Source organism: Furipterus horrens, unplaced genomic scaffold (assembly GCF_987537825.1).
Source record: "Furipterus horrens unplaced genomic scaffold, mFurHor1.1.pri manual_scaffold_6, whole genome shotgun sequence".
Taxonomy (NCBI): Eukaryota; Metazoa; Chordata; class Mammalia; order Chiroptera; family Furipteridae; genus Furipterus; species Furipterus horrens.
In genome coordinates this window covers 22,293,844-22,315,666 of record NW_028327176.1, presented here as the reverse complement: position 1 = coordinate 22,315,666, position 21,823 = coordinate 22,293,844, and the positions used below count along the sequence as shown (strand labels likewise).

General features: G+C 42.2%; 1 protein-coding gene across 1 annotated transcript in view; it reads right to left on the bottom strand.

Moving 5' to 3' along the window:
• The window catches only part of VIT (vitrin), a 98,522-nt gene that overhangs the window by 48,980 nt on the left and 27,719 nt on the right, over positions 1–21,823 (bottom strand). The window contains exons 3-4 of the mRNA XM_090280211.1: positions 16,961–17,026; positions 4,974–5,130 (exon numbers count right to left, since the gene is read on the bottom strand). Coding sequence (XP_090136337.1) covers positions 4,974–5,130; positions 16,961–17,026 — 223 coding nt within the window. The remainder of the gene's footprint in view (positions 1–4,973; positions 5,131–16,960; positions 17,027–21,823) is intronic.

Here is a 21,823-nt window from a genome sequence, read left to right as displayed (position 1 = left end):
ATAATACTTGACATTTAAAGCACTGAATTGCTTTAAAATCAATTCCACATGGTATCTGCCTGGGTCCCCTCAGCAAACCTATGAGCTGTGGAATGAAATGAATGCTGTTATTCCCAGTTCATAGAAAAAGGCTTAGATAGGTTGAGTGACTCCAGATTGTGTAACTAGTAAATTGCAAGGTGGGGATTTGAACCCACGTCTAACTGACCTGGAATTCTGGGCCTGTCCCTCTTGGTCACTGTGGTCTCTCAGGGTTCAAAGGCACAGGAACCTCCCAACACTAAATTCTCGTGTCTTTGCGATCCTGCCCTCTTTGCTCTCTGGAGCTCTCAGTATCGTTACCGCACTTCCCGCAGCTGCAGACAGGCTGGTCTCAGCTGGCCTGAGAGACCACAGGACTCTCCCTCACCTGTCTCCCTGTTTGCTCTGGAGGACCTGGTTCCCACTTCCGCCTCACTCGGTCCCTAACGGCTCCTTCTCCACAGAGATTCAGACACGACTTTGCTAAGCCCCTTCCTAACAACACCTTAAAGTTCTGTCTTACAAGGGAGACTCTGATTTTATTTGGTTTTGTGCTCTTTCCTACAAATTTCTTGAGTTAATTTTGTCTCCCAACTAGACTGGGAATTTTCTTAGGGAAAGGACCATGTTTTATGCTTCTGTGTTAGAAGGCCTGTCAGTGGTATGTGGTCTCTGTTTTCCAAAGCCAATAGTTAAGCTTTCAGGATTGTGGGAGCTGGTTCATTTCACACAGATAGCTTGGAATCAGACATCATGGGAGCACTTATACCACAAAAATTGGTAAATCAGCCACCCCAGCATTTTTGGAGAGTTGGTTGTTAAATGTTTACCAGCATAACACCAGCATACGCGTAAAATTCTCATTATTAAAAAGAACTATCCCGCAGTCCCTTACTTCTGCTCTTGGATTTATAGTCCATTGTGTTGAGGAAGCATGTGTGTATATGTGTGTGTGTGTGTGTGTGTGTGTGTATGCATGCACATGCGCACACACTTGCTCTCGTTTAAGTCAGAGCACTCACTGTAGCTGCCACCAAGAGTGAGGGCGGAGGCCTGTGCTGAGTTCTCCTCAGGCTGTTTGAAAGGCATGTGGAGGGCCCAGGGGTTCTCAAGCTGGACTTGGCTGCTGATAATCCCTGGGAAGGTTATGCAAGACTGAAAACCCAGACTTTGGGAAAGATGCAGATGTAGGCCCATTGTGTTCCCATGAGATGTCCCAGTTGTTGTAGAAGAGAGTGAAGCCTCATCTTGTGGACTTAACTGGAGGATGTGGATGTTCCCAGTCATTCTCTACAAGGGCATTTCCTGGGGAGGTCAGTGGTCTGTAAACAATAGGGGTCACCAGCAGTCCAAGGAGGCGAATGCACCAGACCCTTGACCACCATAGGAGATACTGGAGGATTGCAAGAGCCTGAAAAAAGTGGTGGTTTTACTTATAAAGCAGATGGGGATAGGGCCATGGTAATTTGGAGAATTTATATGAATAGGACCTCATTTGTATCCTTAGTCATATGGGAGTACTTCATGTATACGCTCCGAAAGAGCGAATTCAGTTCCACTTCTTTGCATTCTTCAGATGTTCTATATGATTCTGAACATGGCCTTGAGGTTTGCCTCCTCCCGAACCCTGGTACCAGGGACTGGGATAAGCTGAGGGACAGCTCGTTGACTCAGAGGAAGGAGACTGCCCACCACCAGGCCAGGTTTTGAATGCTTCCATTCTCATGGCGGATATCTGGTCAGAAGTTAGTGTGAAGAATGCTCTGCACGGAGCTGGGCTCTGTACTGCCCTGTCTCAGAGAAATCTCCCCTCTCCCCAGCACTTGGTTCCACTTTAAATAAAGAGCTTAGTTCAGGACAAGACTGAGCCAAAAGATGATGCCTCAGACATGTTCATTATGCCTTTGGTTTGAGAGTATAAAGGAAATCAGTCACAAGGACTGTCTGAAAAAAGTCCAGCCGTTGTTAATATAATGAGAACAGTTTGTGTGAGGTCGATGTAACCTGGCAACCAAGGAATGTGGACTGGAGTGCACATACATGAATAATAATGACTTCACTGTACTAGTCAGTGGGAGCGGTAGATGCCACTTAGTAAGCATGTGTACTGTGTGGTCATTGCATTCAAAATGACTGAGCAAGTAGAGCAATGAATCTGCATCAAATTTTGCATTAGGCTTGAACATTCCTCCATGGAAACTATTCAGATGACTCAGAAGGCCGCAGCTGTGGGCAGCTGGTGATTGGCAGCTTCATCACAACAACATGCCCACTCATGCATCACATCTCGTGCAGAGATGTTTGGTGAAACATCAACTCGCCCAGGTGACTCAGCCCCTCTACAGCCCAGATTTGGCACCCTGCAACTTCTAGCTTTTCCCAAATTAAAATCACCTTTGAAAGGGAAGAGACTTGAAACCATTGATGAGATTCAGGAAAATACCCCGGGGCAGCTGATGGTGATGGGGAGAACTGCGTGAGGTCCCAGGGGGCCTGCTTTGAAGGGGACTGAGACATCATTGTCCTATGTACAGTGTTTCTTGTATCTGTATCTTGTATTTTCTTCAGTAAATGTCTCTATTTTTCATAGTTCATGGCTGAATACCTCCTGGACAGACCTTGTATTGTATGAATATTAAATCCTTTAAGCTGAATATTAAGTCTGGATTTCTAAATCAAAGTATGCTCTCTCCAGTTTCTCTGCTCTGACTGATGTCTCTGGCAGGACAATGATAGGTGGTCCCTTATACACTTTCTACTTATGTTTTCTATCTTAAATCCTGCCTTCTGAAAACAGCCTCCTTCTGTTACATATATAAAAAAAAAATCTCTTTTCCTCTGGAAGACCTCTATTCATCTGCTCCATGGACAGTGATACTTCTTTCCAAATAGTTTCCCACTATATGAGTCCCTTGTCCTGAAGCTACAGTGGCACTCAGTTGCTCAAGGAGCAAATCTTGTGTTCTGAAACACTCCAGCTGTTCTCCTCTGCTCCTCTACCGTCATCTATGTTCTTCCCAGCAAATTCCTAGACTCTTACTGAGACTCTGGGATTCCTAAGTTCTGGCCCAGGTCGGTGCCCTTCTTATTTTCTCTCCAGTGGTGTGTCCATCCATCATCAAGCCTTTGCCAGCTCTTTGTGCTCCAGAGTCCAAGTCCCTCTCACATCCTCACTTTGTACATTAAGCAGTTCTGGGATGCCTTGTTCTAATGAAAAGGTGTCACCTGGGCTCTGGACTGGAACTCATGGATATGAATTCTAATCCTGAATGTGCTACTAACTAGCAACTTAATTAACTTCCCTATGCCTCAGCTTCTCTTCTAACAGATGGGGATGCTAACAGCAGCCTCCTAGGGTTGGGATGATGTAAAAAGAGAATCACAGTGTAAGCAATCTGTTATGATGACATCTTTGATGAGGTCAAATTAACTTGTGTGGCTCTGTCCTGCATGGAAACATGCCAGCCAGTGCCAGAGGTAGCCTTTGCCAGTCACCTGGAATCACAGACTGGAGAGTGCTGATGTGGGGGAGCTGCCTGGGCATGTGCGTGTGTGTGTGCATGTAGGGATGAATATGAGCATGCACATGTGCAAGTACATGTGGGAGGCATGCACATGTGTATTTGTGCACGCACACGTGTGAGTAGATTTATATACCTCTTTCCTTTTTGCCTGAAATTGACTTCAGAGTGAATGCAAAATATTTTTATTCCATAGCCTGGAGTTAAGAAACAGCATCGAGTGTTGTTTTTCTTTAGTATTCCACTAGTTATCCTTAATAGAGACTTCATGGTCCTGCCCATGCTCAAAAGTCAGTTAGCTCATCATCCCTCCGCAGTGGTGGGGCAAAGGGGAGTATGGCCAACAAAATCGACTATTAATTCTTAATTCTTACTTTACACATACATTTTTTTTCTTACTGCTTCTCCAAATTTCAGAGGAGCTGCTGGCTAGATACCTTGAAAGGGAACAAATTTTACATCTTCTCCCGTCTCTCTGGCATAGATACGACTGAACAATGAACTGACTGGTATGCAAATAAGGAAAAAGAAAAAGATCCCAGAAGCCTAAATAATTCAGAAACTTCACCTAGTCTCCAGTATCCAAGCTCTGACTCAGGAGCTCCACCTGAAACCAGTGCCGGGTAGTGGTTGGGAGCACAGGCAGCGGACTCAGGTTGGAGTCCCCACTCTGGTACTAAATTTTGATAGTGTGGCTTTATAAAAGCTGTTCAACTTCTCTTCATCCTTAAGGTATAGCTAATAGTAGTAGATACCCCATAGGGGAGTTGTGAAGTTTAAATAAGATATCACAGGTGAGGTACTTGAAACACACACACATTAACCTTATTGTCAAAGATATTAAATAAATAGACATTTCTTGTACTTTGACTCCAGGCCTGAGAAAAAGGTATGAGGATTCTGTGAAGGTCACTTTTGCCTCTCCTCATTTAGGCAGTGGCTTAGTCCAAAGCAAGCCATGTCTCCTGTCCTCCTGCCTGGGTCTCAAACCAACAGCTGACCAAGCACTACCATTGTTTCTCTCCTTCTCGCTTTTCCTGTTCCATTTGTCTCAGGCCATCTCCATGGCTGTGATCTTTCTCCTCCCAACCTCTGGGCTTTCCTTAGTCTCATCTCTAGTATTTCCTTGCTTAGCACCTACAGGTAGAAAAAATGTGCTTTATATCATCAAAAACTTTGGCTTTCTTGTCACAGACATGAAAGAATCTTCCTCCCATCTTCATTAAGGTGTAAAGAGAAGTCAGCCCCTATAGCCACAGAGCGCTGTGAAAGGAGGCCCAGGACCATGCACGGCTCCCACAGAATCCCGTGGGATAGGGTTGCCAGATGAAATACAGGATGCTCAGTTACATTTGTACATTTTTGTTTGCTAAATCAGGCAGCCCTGCCCTGGCTCCCTGCCCTGCCCTGATTGCTAGCTGAACTGCCCACCTGTGAACCGCAGCGGCACACACGCTGGAGTAGGAAGCGTAGACATCTGTGCCATAAACGTGGTACTTGGGGTCTTGGCATCCCGCCGGACACTTCACAACGAACTCAGGATTGATTATCTTTCCAGCTTTAACATCACAGTTGATCTGAGGCACAGCTGAGAATATAAAATTAGTTCAAAATTACACTTTATGGTATCAGCTGATATAGGTATGAGGTGACTCTTTTAGGTTGTAACTGTTCACTTAGTTAATCTCTAAAACCAGGGCCTGGGCTGACCCTGATCCCCTCCATATAATGAAAGCAAAGACGTAATTAATTAGGACATCCCTCAGACCAAAGGAGCGGCAAAGATCATCCATTGCATTTAGCTGCTAAGAGCAAAATCAGAAGGCTCATTCCTGTGTTATTCTGGACAATCAATTAATTGAAGAGAACGCCGGGAAAAGATCTGTTTCCAGTGACCAGAAATATCATCTGGAGTCAATAGCTGGAGAGCCCTGGTTTTTCAGATGCTCTGGAGCTAGCCCAGGGAAAGAGAAGACTCTCAGACAACATTACAGGGGAGGGAAAGCTATGCCAGGAAGGGCAAGCAGGGAGCATGGGGCTAGGGGTCAGGACTGGCTGGGACAGGTTGGCCTGCTGCAGCAGACGCTCCGCACTGGAGCCTCGTGGGAGGGCTGCGGTTGGTAGGGCCAGGCCAGGTAGAGGAGGCTTGAGTGCCTGTGTTCTGTGGGGGATGTGGGACTCGACAGAAGGTGTTAGGACAGAGGAGATTGAAAGTGAAAGTGATCTTTTGTCTTGGTACTAGAGGATGGTTCCTAGGCCCATGGTCAAGATGGAAGTGATCTTTTCTCATCTGCCTCAGCACTTGGCGGAAAGCTGGGAACCGCATGCTGAGCACCCAGGGGAAGCCTATTCATTCTTTCTTCCCTCCTTTTTGGCTTTGTGACTGCAATTGCCAGGCTAGTACCCTCCAGTGTATTAGGCAAGTCTTTCGGAGCTGAAAGCTTGCCTACCGGTGCGGTGGGTAGATGCTCTAATGGCAGGACCTCCAAGGAAGAGCAGCTGCATCTTCCCTGAAAAAAATTTCCTGCAAAAACTCCTAGATGACACTATACTGATGCCCTTTGAGCTGGGAGTGTATTCATTTTGGGCCCTATTCTTCCACAGGGGCTCTGAAACATGAGCACAGAGCAAAGAGTAAGCAGGCTGGGGGGGGGGGTGTCTGTGAGGAATGCTGGCAGAAATGGGCAGTACGGCCTCAAGAAGGAGAGAACTGGGAAGCAGGTGACAGTCGTCGTCACAAGTAGGACTGCTGTGTGCTGTGGCATCAGAGGCAGAGTTAGAACCAAAGGGTAGACTTTATGGAGGCACGTTTAGCTAAGAAGAACTTTTCTAGTAATAGAATTCATCCGTGCAGGAATGGGCTGCCCCACTAGCAGTGAATGGGCTGGCAGTGTGCAGGCAGGGACTGAATGGTTGAAGAGGGGATTTCCACATCGGGTGGGAGGTAGAAATAAAGCCCCGCCCAGTGCTGGGAGTCGCGACTCCGTACATGTGCACGGATTCAGGATCTCTGCCAGGCCACCCACCCTCTAACTGGGTCACCGAGATGGTCTCCGAGTTGTTAATGGCTTCCAGCTGTATCCAGAATGCACACTCGTTTTTTTAACCCTTACAAACCCCAGTGGAGCAGAGTTGCATTTCATTCAGACTGGAGAGAACGAAGTTAGAACTCCTACTCTTTTCTGAAACACCCCTCCCATACGGCCTCTGCCACTCAGGGCTGGGCCGGCACGGAAGTCCTTCTCCCGGGAGCCCGGGGGCCGAGTGTGATCACAGGCTAAAACAATCTGTGGTCTGCATGAAGAAGTGGAGCACTGCTCAAAACAGCTTTGTGGTTTCTCTCTTCCCACCACAGGTTGCCTCCTCTCCAAAGTTATTTTCTTTGTATCTTTTATTCTTTTAAGCCCTGATGCTCAAGGCTGCATTTACTATTTTGAGTTAGAGTATTTTTTTAAAAAGGCAATTTGGGGGCTGAAGTTGCCAGTGTAGTAAACTAGTTAGTTGTTTGATCCCTGGGTATAACTGAATGCGTTCAGCTCTCCTTTCTGTAGATCACTTCCCTACTCTCAAGTGCATCCACTTCCTTAGATGGACAGAAAAGCAGAGTATTCCTTCTTGGTTCTTATTTATTTGAAGTAGGAGGTGACAAGCTCCTCGAACTAGGGTTCCACTGGGTTGTAACTTAGGCTGTCTAAGATTTTGGACCTCCTAGCAGACAAACTCAAATCTGAAGTTGAGTAAATGGGTATACCTAGAAGCTTACTGTATGAGTTTTATATAACAACTAAACGTATCGAAAGGCTCCGGGGTGCACACAGCACATGCAGTGGGAATTTCCATGAAATACTTGGTTTAAAAAGATAAGGGGAAAAATGTCACATGGGAATTTCTTGCTTCCTGCTATCAATTCCCCTTCCCCTTCCTTTAAGGAGCACTTGTTATTTTTCATTGTTTGGTCTTCTTTGCGCATAGACCTGAGAAGTGTCTTAAATAGGATCTGTTTCATCTGCACCCAACTGGATTAGCAAAACCGATTGATAGCTCATCCCACAGGGGGGAAAAATGTAGCAAAGCTCATAGGCCCGTGCATTTTGGAAAAACAAGGTGCAGTGGCAAAGTGTAGCTACAGGTCAAATATCTGTTAACTTTGTACAGGAAATCAAACTGGAGAGAGTGAGCTACTCAAAACTTTCAGAGTTATTGCCCAAATCACTGGAAATTATGATGTCTAACTCCAGCTGGGAAGAAGCAGCCATGTGCACCTTCCGGGCAGCTTATCTTTGAGTGTAAGGAAGCCGTGGTTTATTTCTTCATGGTCTCCTCAGTTAGTTGTGAAATTGTCCTGTAGCCTTCTGAGACTCTTCCATTTATCCGCTTTAGGCCCAGATAAAAAGATTTAGTTTTGCGTTTCCTCTGAATACTTTTGAGCTAGTCCATCGTATAGCTTAGGTTTTTCTCTTCTTTCTCTTTCTCCTTTGTTACTTAGTCTCATTTTCATATTTCCCTTCTTCCTTCTCCTTAAAAGCAAAGACATTAGCCTCCTTAAGAGGACAAGTCAAAATTAAGGCAGCTCCAGAAATATCGTTCCCAGGAAGACATTTGGCAAACGACAAAACAGAGAGTCGGGTGCTGGGGGGATTCCGCGTCCCCACTATTAAGCCCAGGTGAGAACTTATTCAGAAGTCATAAAAAAGGTTTATTTGCGGGAACATTTGGAGAAAACAAGAAGAGAGACTCTCCCAGTCCTTCCTGAGTGGACAGTTGCTGGTGGCAGAGGCTCTGGGGGTAGCCCAGAACTGCTTCACTAGAGCCTTTGCCCAGAGGTGGGTCCCTTGGCCCTCTGCTCTGCTTCTCGCTCACATGATTCCTGAAGGTTACCTTGACTTATGGTCATGGCCACTTTCATGAGAGCTCATGGGGGTTTCTCAGAATTTGCCAAGGATTCCTTCCCAGTGGCTCTTGGCACCAGCCACGGAGAAAAGAGAATAACCAGTTGGAACCTAGAGAGCTAGAACTGTAGGACATCCTTCAGATGCTACTCATTGAGGTACTGTGTCTGCCATCCTGAGCAAAGATCTCATCTCAGAGGGTTCCTGGGGAAAAACTGGTCCTGTCTGAGCCACTATTTTCATGTGATATTGCAATCTTAGAGGCAGAACTGCAAATGTTTCTGTTCCGCATTGGGTGTCCTGCCCGGTCTAGTAACAGAGTGATTACTGGGCGGTGTCATGTGCAATCAGTCGGTGATGTAGCAAGCCAAATAAAATTGTAGATGCTACTTCTTATTTTGCCATTCATCTTTTCCATTTGAGAAGGCCATTGTAAGTTTGCCTCTAGTACGTTAGTGAGGAGGAATTATAACATAAAAGCACTCATGCATAAACAGTTTGGACATTAAATGGTTTTGTTGGACTGTGGTATTCAACTAGAGTAAAATCCTACTTTAAGAGAATTATGCAAAAAAGTTAACAAAATAAAGATGACCATTAAGTAAAATTGGAAGATGAATGCTTCTTTCTCCTTGATCCTAACACTCAGTAACCAGATATGCCAATTCTTCCTTTGTAGTGGCTTCTTTTGCAAAGCATTCTTTTCCATTTTTCTTATGCAGTCTCTGATCACTTTTGATTCAATCAAATTTGAATCTTTGGTCAAAAATCATCATTAGCTTTTTGCTGCCTAGAAGAAGAATTCCAGAATCCTTAAGGCCTTTCCACAGTTCCCTCCACGGAAATCACCACTAGTGTCCCTGGGAGTTTTCAAATGCATGTTATCTTGCAGACTTGGCTTGTATCATTTCTCACACCTGAAACCCTCACTCCTTTTATGTGTTTAAAGGCTACTACTTTTTCAATGTCCCAGTTCCACTTACCTTTTCTCTCATCTACTAGAAAGTATACTCCAAGAGGGCAGGGATTTTTGTTTGCTGCTCAGCAAACTGTCTGCTGAATGATTGAATAAATGAATGGAACCAATCCATTAGTAAGTCCTGTTGGTTTTATTTCCAGATCTGCTATTTCTCTCTACCTGCACCTTGGTCCAAGTCACTGACATTTCCTGTCACAACTGTTAACACAGTAGACTCCTGTCTTGTCTTCTTCCTTCCATGTTACACATCCTTTGCCCCAGTCCTTTCTCCATCGAACAGCTAGGGTGATGCTTGTAACAATCAGATTTCATCATTCTCCTGCTTAAAACCCCTCATTGGCTTTCTGTTATCCTTAGGATTATGTCCAAGCTCCTTAAGGTGGTCTGTAAGGCCTTAAATGATTTGGTCCCTGAATTCCTCTCTACTTAATCTCCTAATACTGTTACTTGAATAATGAAAAGATGTCAGCAAGCAGAGGCCTGAAGGAAAGACCTTCCTAGCAGACAGAAAAGCCAAGGCAAAAACTCTGATGTGGGAAGGGGCTTGGTGGTTAGAGAACATAAAGGAGCCAGTGTGCCTGGAGCACAGTGGGTGAGAGAGAGAGAGGTCCACGATAAGGTCTAGGAGGTCAGCATGGATCAGGTCACTTGGGACTAGACAAATTAATAATCCTACCTGACCAAAATGCCGACAGTTGTTTTTGCTAGAACTCTTCAAGACTGCACAGTATTCTTTTCCATGGGAATTTATTGACAAGCCTACTTGGAATAGAGGCTTACCTTCCAAGAGCCTGCATGGAGAAGAGTCTACCTGTGAAATAGGGTTGATATGCAGGAGAGAGTAGGCTGGGCATGAAATGGTAAAGACGAGAGGGTGAGGATGAACAGAGGTGCTGGTGGGAGGTCTTGTGTTCCATGGGGTGGCTCCTTCTTTTGATCTAAGAAAATCTATAGTAAAGGCTCCAAGATGTGATAAAGTATTCAATGAAGGGAAGTTTCTTTGAGGAGTTGGTAACGTGGCTGAGTCACAGGCAAGAGCAGGACTGGAAGGTCCTGGGAACACAGGAAAGGCTTCGTAGATAAAATTGAGGAATATGTTTCAGGTTCTCCAGAAATCCCAGGGAAAGCTTCAGACTTTTAAAAAGGTTATAGAATTGGTATTTTCACAGATACAATCTGACATCCGAGGAGCCATGGTGGCCAAGTTAAAATTGGGATGACATCACTCTGGATGATGAAGCTATAGCTTTGGTCAATGGTGGGACTGGATTTGAACCCAGATATATCTGATTCTAACACTATATTGCATTCTTGCCTGAGCCAACAAGCCTTGCGAGGAAGGTATGTAGCACTGGGGGCTAAAGAGATATTTTCCCTTGGTAATTAAAGATTTCTCAGGAAGACAATAGGAAAACAGTTGGGAAAACCATAGGAGATGTGACGGAAATCACTGATAAAGACAGACCTGGCAAAGGGCATTTGCCTCAGCAGGTAACTCAAAGCACTTCAGAAAGTCCATAAAGATTGGTCCTTCTAACCAATGTTTTTGCCAGGTTTGAGTAAATATCCACACTCCATGGGAGGATGGTGATGGAGTGATTGGGTAACAGAGGTTAACTTGGACAGCTGCAGACGTTTGTGACTCTAAAAATAACTTATGTTTAGTTTACAAAGGACTGTAATGCACATTTTTTCACTTGACCCTTAGAGAACCCTGAGAGGCATACTGTCCTCATTTTCCAGAGAGGTAAGTTGACTTGCCCAAGCTCAGGTACCAATTAAGTGGCAGACGCAGGATCTGAACTCAGATCCTCTGACTCTAAACCCAAAGCTTTGCCAGCTCTGCCTGGCTGCCTCTTCTGAAACTGAAGAAAAGGAGTTAAATTCCTGCTTCCCTACTCTGATGTCAAAGGGCTTTTCTGAACTCGAAGGTCACTCGTGAGTGAATGAAGGATGTCTTATAAATAGGTTGTGTGTATGGAGTGTGTTTGTGTTTGCATGTATCCATCTGTACATTTACACCAAATACTTGCAAGGCAACTCTTCTAGTATAATATTTCTTACATTGTTTTCCTGGTATTTCTGAGAATTGCTGTAGTAGAATGTACTTAACTAAAAAATCATCAACACTGAGAGAGTCCAACTCTCCTACACATCAGACGAGGGCTAGAAAGTTAATCCCCTTCTGTTTCCATGGTCCGAGAGAAGGCGCACACACCAGTCTGTACGGAGAACACACTGGTGTTGGCACCGGTTGTCTAAGAAGCAGGCAAACACCGGGGATTACTTACAAGTTGCTACAGCTAGCGACATGTGAACCTACTCAAGAAGCCGTACGCATGTTATACCAAAATTCTATAACCACAGAGTTGGATGTCTCTTCATCAGTGTCCGATGCACGAAATAACCAAGTCCGAGAACAATGACCTTTACGTGCCTGAGGCAGAATCTCTGGGAATCATCCTCTTTCAAGGTTGATTGCAAAAATCTTCCCATGTCTTACAAGATATTAAGGTTAACCTATTGGGGAGAGCTATATGAATTAACATTGTACATTTCACCCAAGGTTAAGACTGTTTCAAGAGTCTTCAAAATAATGAAAATATTTCAGAACATAGTTTCATTGCCTGCGGAGAATATCTTGCTTTTGTTTATCTTGCTGATTGTTGTCTTCATTACCTAGACTTTCTGCTCAGAAAACTCTCAGAGTCCCCACCTTCTAAAGTATGAAGAACAAAGCTTCTCAGATTGGCCATTACCTGGTCCAAACCCATCTTGCAGCTGCATCCCCCATGACTCCCTGACACTTAAGCAAAACCACTCCACTCACTATTTCCTGAGGTCATCTTCCACTTGCTTCCTGTGATATCTGGGCTTAGTTCACTGTGGGAGCCCTTTCACCTACCTCTGCCTGTAAAATTCTGCTTATTTTTCATGTCCTTCCTTGGATGCTCTTTCATGAAACCAGTACAAATCCTATTGCAGTTTATACTGGTTTATTATTGTTCTTCGTCCATCAACAAATACCTAATGAGCAGTAAGCATATCTTCATGGTGCTTTTGGATTGGTTGGGAAGACAGACTATATTCAAAAACACCTTATAATAATGTATGGTAAGTATATAGTAGCGGAAGCAAAGCACAGACACAGGAGCCATCTAAACAAGTTGTGTTTGTGTGTGTGCATGTGTGTGTGCACGCACGTGCATGTGTGTGTGTGTGTGTTGGCAGTAGGAGTTGAGTCCAGAAAGGCTTTCCTTTGTGTGCATTTATTTTATCTTACATGAGATTGGATGCTCAATGGAGTCAGAGCCTTAGCAGATGGACAGCCAGTGATGTGTTGAATGGAGTTGATCATTAAGGCTCTCACCTGTGTAACACTAGCTCCTCCAACCCACTTTGGACTAAGGCCAGTGCTTCTGAGCCTCTTCCAAGACTTCCTTACAAGTAGAAAAGCTATTGAGGAGATTTTACAATTCAGTAGTTTTTCCCTCGCTAGCACAGACACTCTGCCAGGCAGGGATTTTTCTAGAATCCTTGGCTGACAGAATTTATGTGGCAACGTTTGATGGGGTTTATTACATTATGTGCTGAGAGGCTCCTGACTTGGAGAAGGGCATTTTCTGAATGTGTAATATACACACAAATGAAGTTAATTCTTAAAATTCATAAGGTGCCATGACTGCTTAGGAGTGGAATGTTATGAACACACCTAAAACATTCCATTGTTATTGGTAGCCTTCAGCCATCAAGAGAAATGCAGCCACATCTTGGTCATTTGTCAGAAACTGCCTGAATAGGTTTGTGCTGACCAAACCTACCACTGAGATGCCTCTGGGTAAGGCCAGGTCTATGGCTCTAGAACTTCCCGGGAAAACAAGAGCCTTGAAAAAATAACCTTGATGAAACTCTCATTTTGTACAGTGAGGTAAACTTTTCCATGGACTATACAACAGGTTAATTTACTAAGACATTAAATTTACGTTTATTCTTATTGTATTTTCCCCATTAGTATTCTAAGAAAGAAGCCAGGCTTTCATGTTCTCAGGGGACTGTCCTGAATGTTCTAGATTGTACAAGGCATACAGGCGCTGGGCCAGGGGAGGGGAAAGTTTCTGTAATCATGGAATTTGATTCTTTTAGCACCGGGTGGAAACTGAGGGCTGGCTAGAAGAGAAGTCAGTAGACCCTGAAGAGAACCTGTCCACACCAACACTCTCACTCCTACCTTTATGCTGCCCTGATCTTGATTCTCTCTCTAGTCCACCAGTTCTCAAATTTTACCGGGCCTTGGATTCACCCAGAGAGCTTGTTAAAACACAGATTGCTGCCCTCTCCCTTCCCACTAGGGTTTTGGATTCAGGGGTTTGGGGTGGGTGGGCAGAACTTTCCAGGACATGCTGATGCTGCTGGTCCAGAACAGCCTCTGAGAACCACTGACTGAAGCCTAAGTGATTTGTTTAAAGCTCTGCTTTTATGATTTTGCTTTTCTGCTTAACACCCTTCAGTAGCTCCTTGTAAGATATATTTTGAAGTATCAACTATAAGAGTAAAATGATCCATAAATAACCCCAGAAGAGTCAGAGGTGTCTAGGTATACTAGAGACAATTGTGAGGTGTGTATATTTATCTCTCAAGGAGATAAGAGAAGTTGCAATTGTTCTATTTTCCACTTTACTGTATAAATTTGTGTGAAGTTCTCAATAGACAGTTTTATCCCACCTGTACTTGTGTGTAAATCTAATGCTTATTCACTAATAAATAATTTTCTCTTCCTTCTGTCTTTATATGTTGGTACAAAGGGTTTTTTTTTTTTTTTTTTTTTAAGTGTTGTTGTTGGGAAGATTGTTTTATTCCCCTGATCCACTTTAATCTTCTCTGAACCACTGCCCTAACACAGGCTGATGTAATTAGATTATTCCCCCCTAGAAGTTTGGGATCTGCATGGAGAGACATGGTCCACACTGAGAGAGGGAGACAGTGAGGCAGACACACAGAGAGAAGCAGGGGTGCTGATTCCTGAGGTCTTTACATCTGGAGGACAGTCCCAGTGAGTTCTCGCTGTCATCCCTGCCTTGGGTTCTGCAAGTTACCCGACGTCCTCCCCAAACCCCCTTTATTGCTTAAGCAAGTTGGCTTTAGATTTCTGCTAATTGCATCCAAAATAACCTACACTGAAATACTCCCTGTTGCCTTCATGATGAAGTCCAGATTCCTGGACATTGTAACAAAGATCTTCAGGATCTGGCACTTGCTTATCCCTCCATTTTTTATCTCAACACATGGACCTCCTACTCTATATTTCATCCATACTCAGCTACTTTTTAAAAGTACTTTCAGGACTTGGGTGTACTGTTTTTCTTTCTGCTTCTAATACTCTTTTCTTCTTATTGTCTGACCAATTCCTATTTGGCCTTCAAATATCTGGAGGTGTATCACTTTCTCCAGGAAGCCCTCCCAGATACACAACTTCTTCTCCATATTCTCAAGACTAACTTTAGCTCCTGAGTCCAACACTTATATAAGACATTTTAATTGCCTGGTAACTTCTTTCTTACTCCCTAGATTTTGAGCTCTGTTAGGGCAAAGACTGTGTGTGTATTACTGTTGTATCTGGCATCTAAATTTAGTAACTGGCACTTGGCTGATGCCTAATAAATGCTTGTCAAATGAATGAATGATGTGCCTCCTTTGCCGTCAGTCACTTACCCCCATGGCAGATTCACAACATTGAGTTAGAAAAAATGAAAATTACTTTGGCCTCAAGCTATAGAGTATAATTTGGAAATACTCCTGAGGTAAAGAATCAGATATCGCCATGGTTTGGGAATATCCTGTTACCTTCATTGTATCTCCCCCCACCCTTTGTTTAATGATTGTGCCAGAGTTTCTAATTGGAGAAAAAGGCCTCATGCACTTATTGATTCAAATGTGCTAGGGAGAGTTTGAGAAGAAGGGTAGAATTTAGCATATCAGAAATTCAATCCATTTGCGATCTCTCAAAGAGGTTTGCCCTTGGGTCATTTAGCACAGACTTTCCTAGTCACTGAAAACTGTTGTCATGGTAGTCATGGAACCTTTCCTGATTTCTGTATATAAGCTAAGGAAGATACTGGAAACAACCCAAAGGAATTTATACTTGGGTGTGCATTTGTCTCCATATTAACCCAACACATTGTTTTGAACACACATGTGCCGTTGAGCCGATTCTCTTGGCTCTCGACTTTGACAGGAATAAATAAACAACTAATTCCTTTTTAGTATTTCAGGCTAGGAGGCTGTGGACGCTTGCCCTTTGGGTCTTATTTCAACAGGAAATCCCATGTGGAGGGTTTAAAGGAGCAGAAAGAAAAAAGAATGGTGTGTGAAGCAAATCTCTTTCTTTTATTTCAAATTATCAGTGTTGCTGATTTCAAGGCATCTAAGTGATTACATGCCTATGAAGAAGTATTTGTTGTGGAGAGCAGAGAACATTGATTATATCTAAAGCCTGCCTTTTATGGCCCTTTCTACATATACCTTAATGCAAGCCTCCAGCAAGCCCACAAGGCTGGATCCATCTCAGTGTGCTCACAACATTTGAGTGTGAAATTTCCCATCTGTGTTCTGGCCTGCTAGCTATTTCCCAATATCCGTTCTCCCTTCTTTCCTAGTAATGTAGATGCTTGAAATCAAGACATTTCCCACTCTCCCTTAATGATGGTCAACGGCAGGTAAGTAGAAGTGGTATATTTGATTTCCTGGACTCATCTTTAACCCTGCAGAGGTCACAGCTGATCTGAGAGAGACAAACAAACTTTTCTTAAAGAGAGTGGGTGTGTGTCCTTTTTCACCCCTTCCTGCAGACTGAAATGTGAACATGATTGATGGAACTGGGGTAGCCATGGTAGACAGTGAGTTGGGAGCCACATTGAGAAAAGCAGAATAACAAGACAAAGGATTCTGGGTTCTTAAAGATTGTGAAACTTCCAGAAAATCCCAGGCTGACTATGTATAAAGGAGAAAGAAACTTCTGTCTTAATCGAAGCAACTGCTACTTTGGATTTTCTGTTTTGTAATCTTAACTCCAAAATAAAATTTATTTTTTCTCTCCCCATGGATTACATGTGAAACCTCATAGGATTTTCTGGGAAATCTACCTTCTGACTCCAGGCCATGCTGGAAGGTGGGCAGGTTTGCTGGACCTTTGCATTAGCCAGACTGAATTTTCTAGTATGGGGAGCTGAGACATCATTTCAATGGCAGGAAAATACCATCTACTAGAGCTTGGCCATCGAGACAGAGTGTTGCCCTTTGTGTGTGTTTTGAATCTTTCTATCATAGTGGAACCACGTATCTTTCACCCTAAACTCAGGACTCCTATCTCAGACGCTTCTTGGAATGCGCTAGGTGATAAATAAGGATCAGAACTATTTAGTCTGAGTGCAGAGTAATTGAGATAAGGAAAAACCAAACCCAAACAACCTTCCAAATTATCTAAAACAAGTGTAACAACTCTCCTCATGGGAGACACAAGCCTTCTGTCAGTGAAGAATTACAGTTTTACTTACTGAATTTCGGCCTTTTAATCTTCTTTGTCATTTCTTTATTTGAATGTATTCCAGTCACCAGCAAAACTACATGAAGAAAATACAAAATAACTAATCAATATATTTTCACTTATACACTTTCTCTCTTTTGACCCTAATATTTGCATCGATCACATATTGAAGTATTCTCACAATGAGAGTATTTTTTTCTTATATTAAGGTTAGGAAATAAGATATAGCTTTTGTATACTTGGCCTCTGTTGAGAAAGGTCTTTCAGAAATACTTTTCGGATGCCTATCCTTTGTTTCGCTGTCTTTAAGTTCCAACACACCAATCCTGTCATCTCCATTGTGCAAAGGAGGGAATGTGATTTGCCCGTTCCCAGGAATGAATGATAGAGGTAGATGAGCACCTGGACCCTTTTTGTGGTCTTTCCTCTGTGTCGCGTTGAGTTTTCAAATGGCCAGAAAATGGCATGTTCATGTATGCGCGTGTGTACTTGTGTGTGAGAAGAGCTGTCATGGAAAGGAAGACAAGGAGAAAGGTGTCTGAGGTGTGACCTGAGTGTCCTCAGGTGGTCCCTCTAGCAGCACTGGGTTCTGCACCCCCTGCCCCAGAAAGGCCAAGTGCGGATAGTTGAGCTTCTTCCTCAGGGAGTGTAACAGTAGGGGAAGAAGGGACTTCTTTATTTTTTTTAATTTAAAGACACATGACTAGTCCAAGCCTTGTGTTTAAAAAATAACAACTATGACTGATTTTTATATTACCAAAATAATACATGTTCCTTGTAGGAAAATGTAAAAAACACAAAAGCAGTACAAAAATATGGATGAACACAAAAGTGTATTTTCATTTTTTTTTTTGTATGTGGGTACTTTTAAACAAATAATCATACTCAGTTTACAGTGTTTTAGAACTTATTTCTACTTAAGGATATATACAGACTTTTCTGTCATTAAGTGTTACTCTTACAATGCATACATTGTCATTTATCCCATTTCCAATTTAACATAAATAGCTCTATCATTGCAGTGATCCATGATCATTTTCTTAAAATAAATCTCCAAATAGGATTTCTTGTCTGAAAGCTATGCCCACTTAAATTTTTGTATTTATATTGTGAGATTTATTGGCAAAATGCTTACTTTTCTGTACCTATATTAATTCTACCAGTAGACAGAAAAGCAATGTTTTTCCTTTCAAAGGGCTAGTCAAGTCAATTCTTTCTTCTCCTTCTTTCTTCTCCAGGCATTCTTTCTCCTCACCCACCCAAAGGTGGTACCTCTATTTTAGCTACTTTTCTGAGAAACCCACTTTCTGGATAGAGTTGGGACTCTGGAGGTGAACTCAAGGCAATAGAGTAATCAAAATCGGCATTTTACTTCTTAATTTATGTGTTTGTTTTATAACAGAACACAGAGGCTCGATTTAGGCATAAATGGACTTAGAAATTCTTGACTTGGAAACTATCTTTAAAGTAAAAAGTGGCAATGTCACCAAGTGTTTGTTATGAGAAGTTTTTATTTATCTTAATGATTCTCTAGTTAATCTGTGCCAGTGATGCAGCCTCTGAATTAGCCCTGGTTTTAACAATTAGCATCAGTTGAGGCCTGGACAGTTGACATACCATGTCCTGTAAGAACAGAAATGTGAAAGGGAACTCAGTGAGAACCCAAAGTCTAGCCAAGTAGAATGAAGGCAGACTTTTTTAGGTGTTATTTACTTCTGGGGTTTGGGCGTGGGTGAGTGTGCAGGAGGTCTCATTTTTAGAGTAGCCTCTGTGTCATTTAACATTGCTTAAACCACATTTTTATTTTATAGACAAAAATAAATAACTAGAATCTTTGACTATTTTAAAAAACAAGTACTAAATAAATATTATATAGAAAGAAAATGACAGAAGGTAAATAGATGGAGTAAGTGAAATAGTAATAAATTTGGGTATCCGTTTTTGTGGAAAACCAAATCCTTTCCTGGGCCTGTGTGTCTATGGCAAGTGGTTTATGAGGACTATAAATATTTCAGTGAGACCACCCCCTCATCCTCACATGTGCAGGCTGAAAACACGCAGAGCTGGATTCAGTTTTACATTAAAGCCGTGGTTAATAAAGTCATGATTTCGTTGGTACACAGAGGCCATCCCCTCATCTTTGATAGTTGTTAATTAAAGCTCCCCAGAAATTACTCCTCAAGGTGAGGCGGGCTCAATAAGGCTGCAAATGTGCTTGTGCCCTGGAGCAAGTCTTCATTCCTCATCAGCAAGACTTCTCTTGCTACATTGAAGATGATGAATTGTGTGATGAACTTGGGCGAGGGAAAAACCAGTCCATGTTCCTTTTCTTAGGGAGCCAGTCAGAGCGCTGAGATGGCTGACGCTCACTTCAAAGTACCAAGTAAAATCCAGGTGTGAAAGCCAGTCCCTCCTGGAGGAGGAGTTAGTCATCTGGCTGCTGAGGCCATTAGTATCGAGAAGCCTTGAGGAAATCACGTCTAGACGCCAGAATGCCAACGCAATCGTGATTTACCAGCTCTGCAACAATCCTTTCCGTTTTTAAGAATTAAGTGTCTCAGTTTTGAATAATGTGCAAAGTTCTTACTTTTCCTCAGTAGTGCTGGACATTTCAAAACAAATAAAGTATTGAAATTATTTTTTTCCAGTAAAATACTTTCCCCCACCTCTCTCTCTTCCTTTCTAGTGTGGCCATCAGTACAGTTATCATAGCTGAGTTGCGAATGATTTCAGATTCAATTTAAGGAATTTACACATGGATAAAATACAAATGAATTAGCTTGAAACAATTCTCAGTCTCATTAATGATGAAAAATGCAAACTAAAACAAAGTGATGGGATACTTTCCCATAGCATGTCAGTAAATATTGATTAAACGCAAGATTAGACTTAATCCTGGCATGGGTTTGGGGTTAGGGCATTTCAGCCACTGTTGGTAGAGTCTAAGAAGGTAGAGTCAATCTGAAAAGCCTTTGGTAATATGTATCAATGGCCTTAAAAACATTTTTATTCTTTTTCCTAGAATATATACCCCTAGGGATTTAGCCCAAGTTATAATCAGAGATGTAGACAAAGATTTATGTAAAAGATGTTCATTACAACATTATTTCTAGTGGCAATCTGGAAATAATGAGATATTGGTACTGTTCCAACAATGTGGGAATCCTAAGCATTTATTACAAATGATATGTAGAAGATTAAATGGCCTGGGAATTGCTCAGCTCTAACCTTAAGAATAATTCAGACAAAATAAAAATATATGTGCAGAGAAATAACTGGAAGAAATATAACAAATGCTAATAAGGATAAAATTATAATTTCTATTTTATATTCCTGTATTTTCCCATTTTTTAGTATATTTTCACATATATTCTATATTTTATATGGAATATGTTTCTTTTACAATTAGAAAAAGCCAACATAACATTAAAAAATTGTTCATATTGAAATCATACAGACTTACAATAACAAAAATTGCTTTCTAAAATCATTGACACAGTTAATAGAAACTTGTGTTCCAGTTTTCCTGTCAGTAATGAGTTATAATCAGAATCCATTTACTTTCAAGAAAAGACATGAAGTACCAGAATATATAATCAATGATCAAATGAGTAAGTACTTACTGAATGCTTATTATACATCTGGAAGTTCTAAAGAAATGCCTCATTCTAGCCCATTACTGTCCTGTTAGATGCATTTAGCCCCTAAAGATACTTACTCAAGTGGTGTTGACAAGGACTCTCTCCTTGACCAAATTGTAGTCAGGCTCCCCTAAGCCTCTTTTCAACTGTGCTTTGACCTTGGGCTATAGTGTCCATCCTTGTTTGCACCTGCATTGCCCAGTTTTAGCAAGAATCCTGTTTAGAGAGAATCCTCCCCCATGATATCTGATCGCCTTAGTCTGCCTTTAGCAAGAATCCTCTCAAATTGCTTCAACAAAAACCCTGCTTCCCTTGATGTTTCCTTTTAGTAATTTCCATCCACTTACCCCTGCAACCTTTTTCTTGGTTGCAAATCCCCACTTTAATTGTATTCAGAATTGAGCCCACTTCTGTACTGAGGTCTCTTTCCCCAACTGCAATAGTTCCTGATTAAAGTCCGTTTTTTACCACTTTAACCACTGCCCAGCTCTGGTTCTCTTTAACAGTGTCCACAATGCCTTCCTGAAAACTGATTGAAAAAGCAGATCATTTTTAAAAGTTCAACTTTCCCCCATGCTTTAATTTGGGATTACATACTCAGTGAAAGATCTAGCATCAAATAAATCAGAGCTTCATAGCAAAGACAGGACACTATTCTCTACAATCATATAAATCACAAAACCAGGCTTCAAATGGTAGGCTATTAAAGCTGGAAGGAGCTTTGGAGGTCATCTCTTTATTTTATAGAAAAGAAACCAAGGTCAAGGTGTGTACTCTGGCTAAAGGTATAGTTCTTTGGGGGCAGAAGTTGGAACTGGAATGCAAGTTTGCTGGCCACCACCTTTGCCTCTTTCTTCCACTTGCTCCCCACAAGTGCAGTCATTGATTACACATGGTGCTCCAGTGACAATGGGCAGCATAAAACTCTGCTTTATCATAAATCTAAACATATTTAAACCAACATGCTAGCTCTGATATATATTAATTAGAGGGCTTTTGGGGGATCATTGGATGACTCCGTGATTTTGTGATGTATAATGAATATATATTTTGGTATTCTGGCCACAGTTTCCATCACAACTATCTCACAACTCCAAATAATATCAGACTTTCCTGAGTGATAAACATTGGGAGCATCTTTTTTTTTTTTAATAATGTTTTGTTTCTTGTCCTCAGTCCCTGAAATTGAATCAGAGTCATAAAGGTGAAATAGGTATAGTGTTATTCATAAA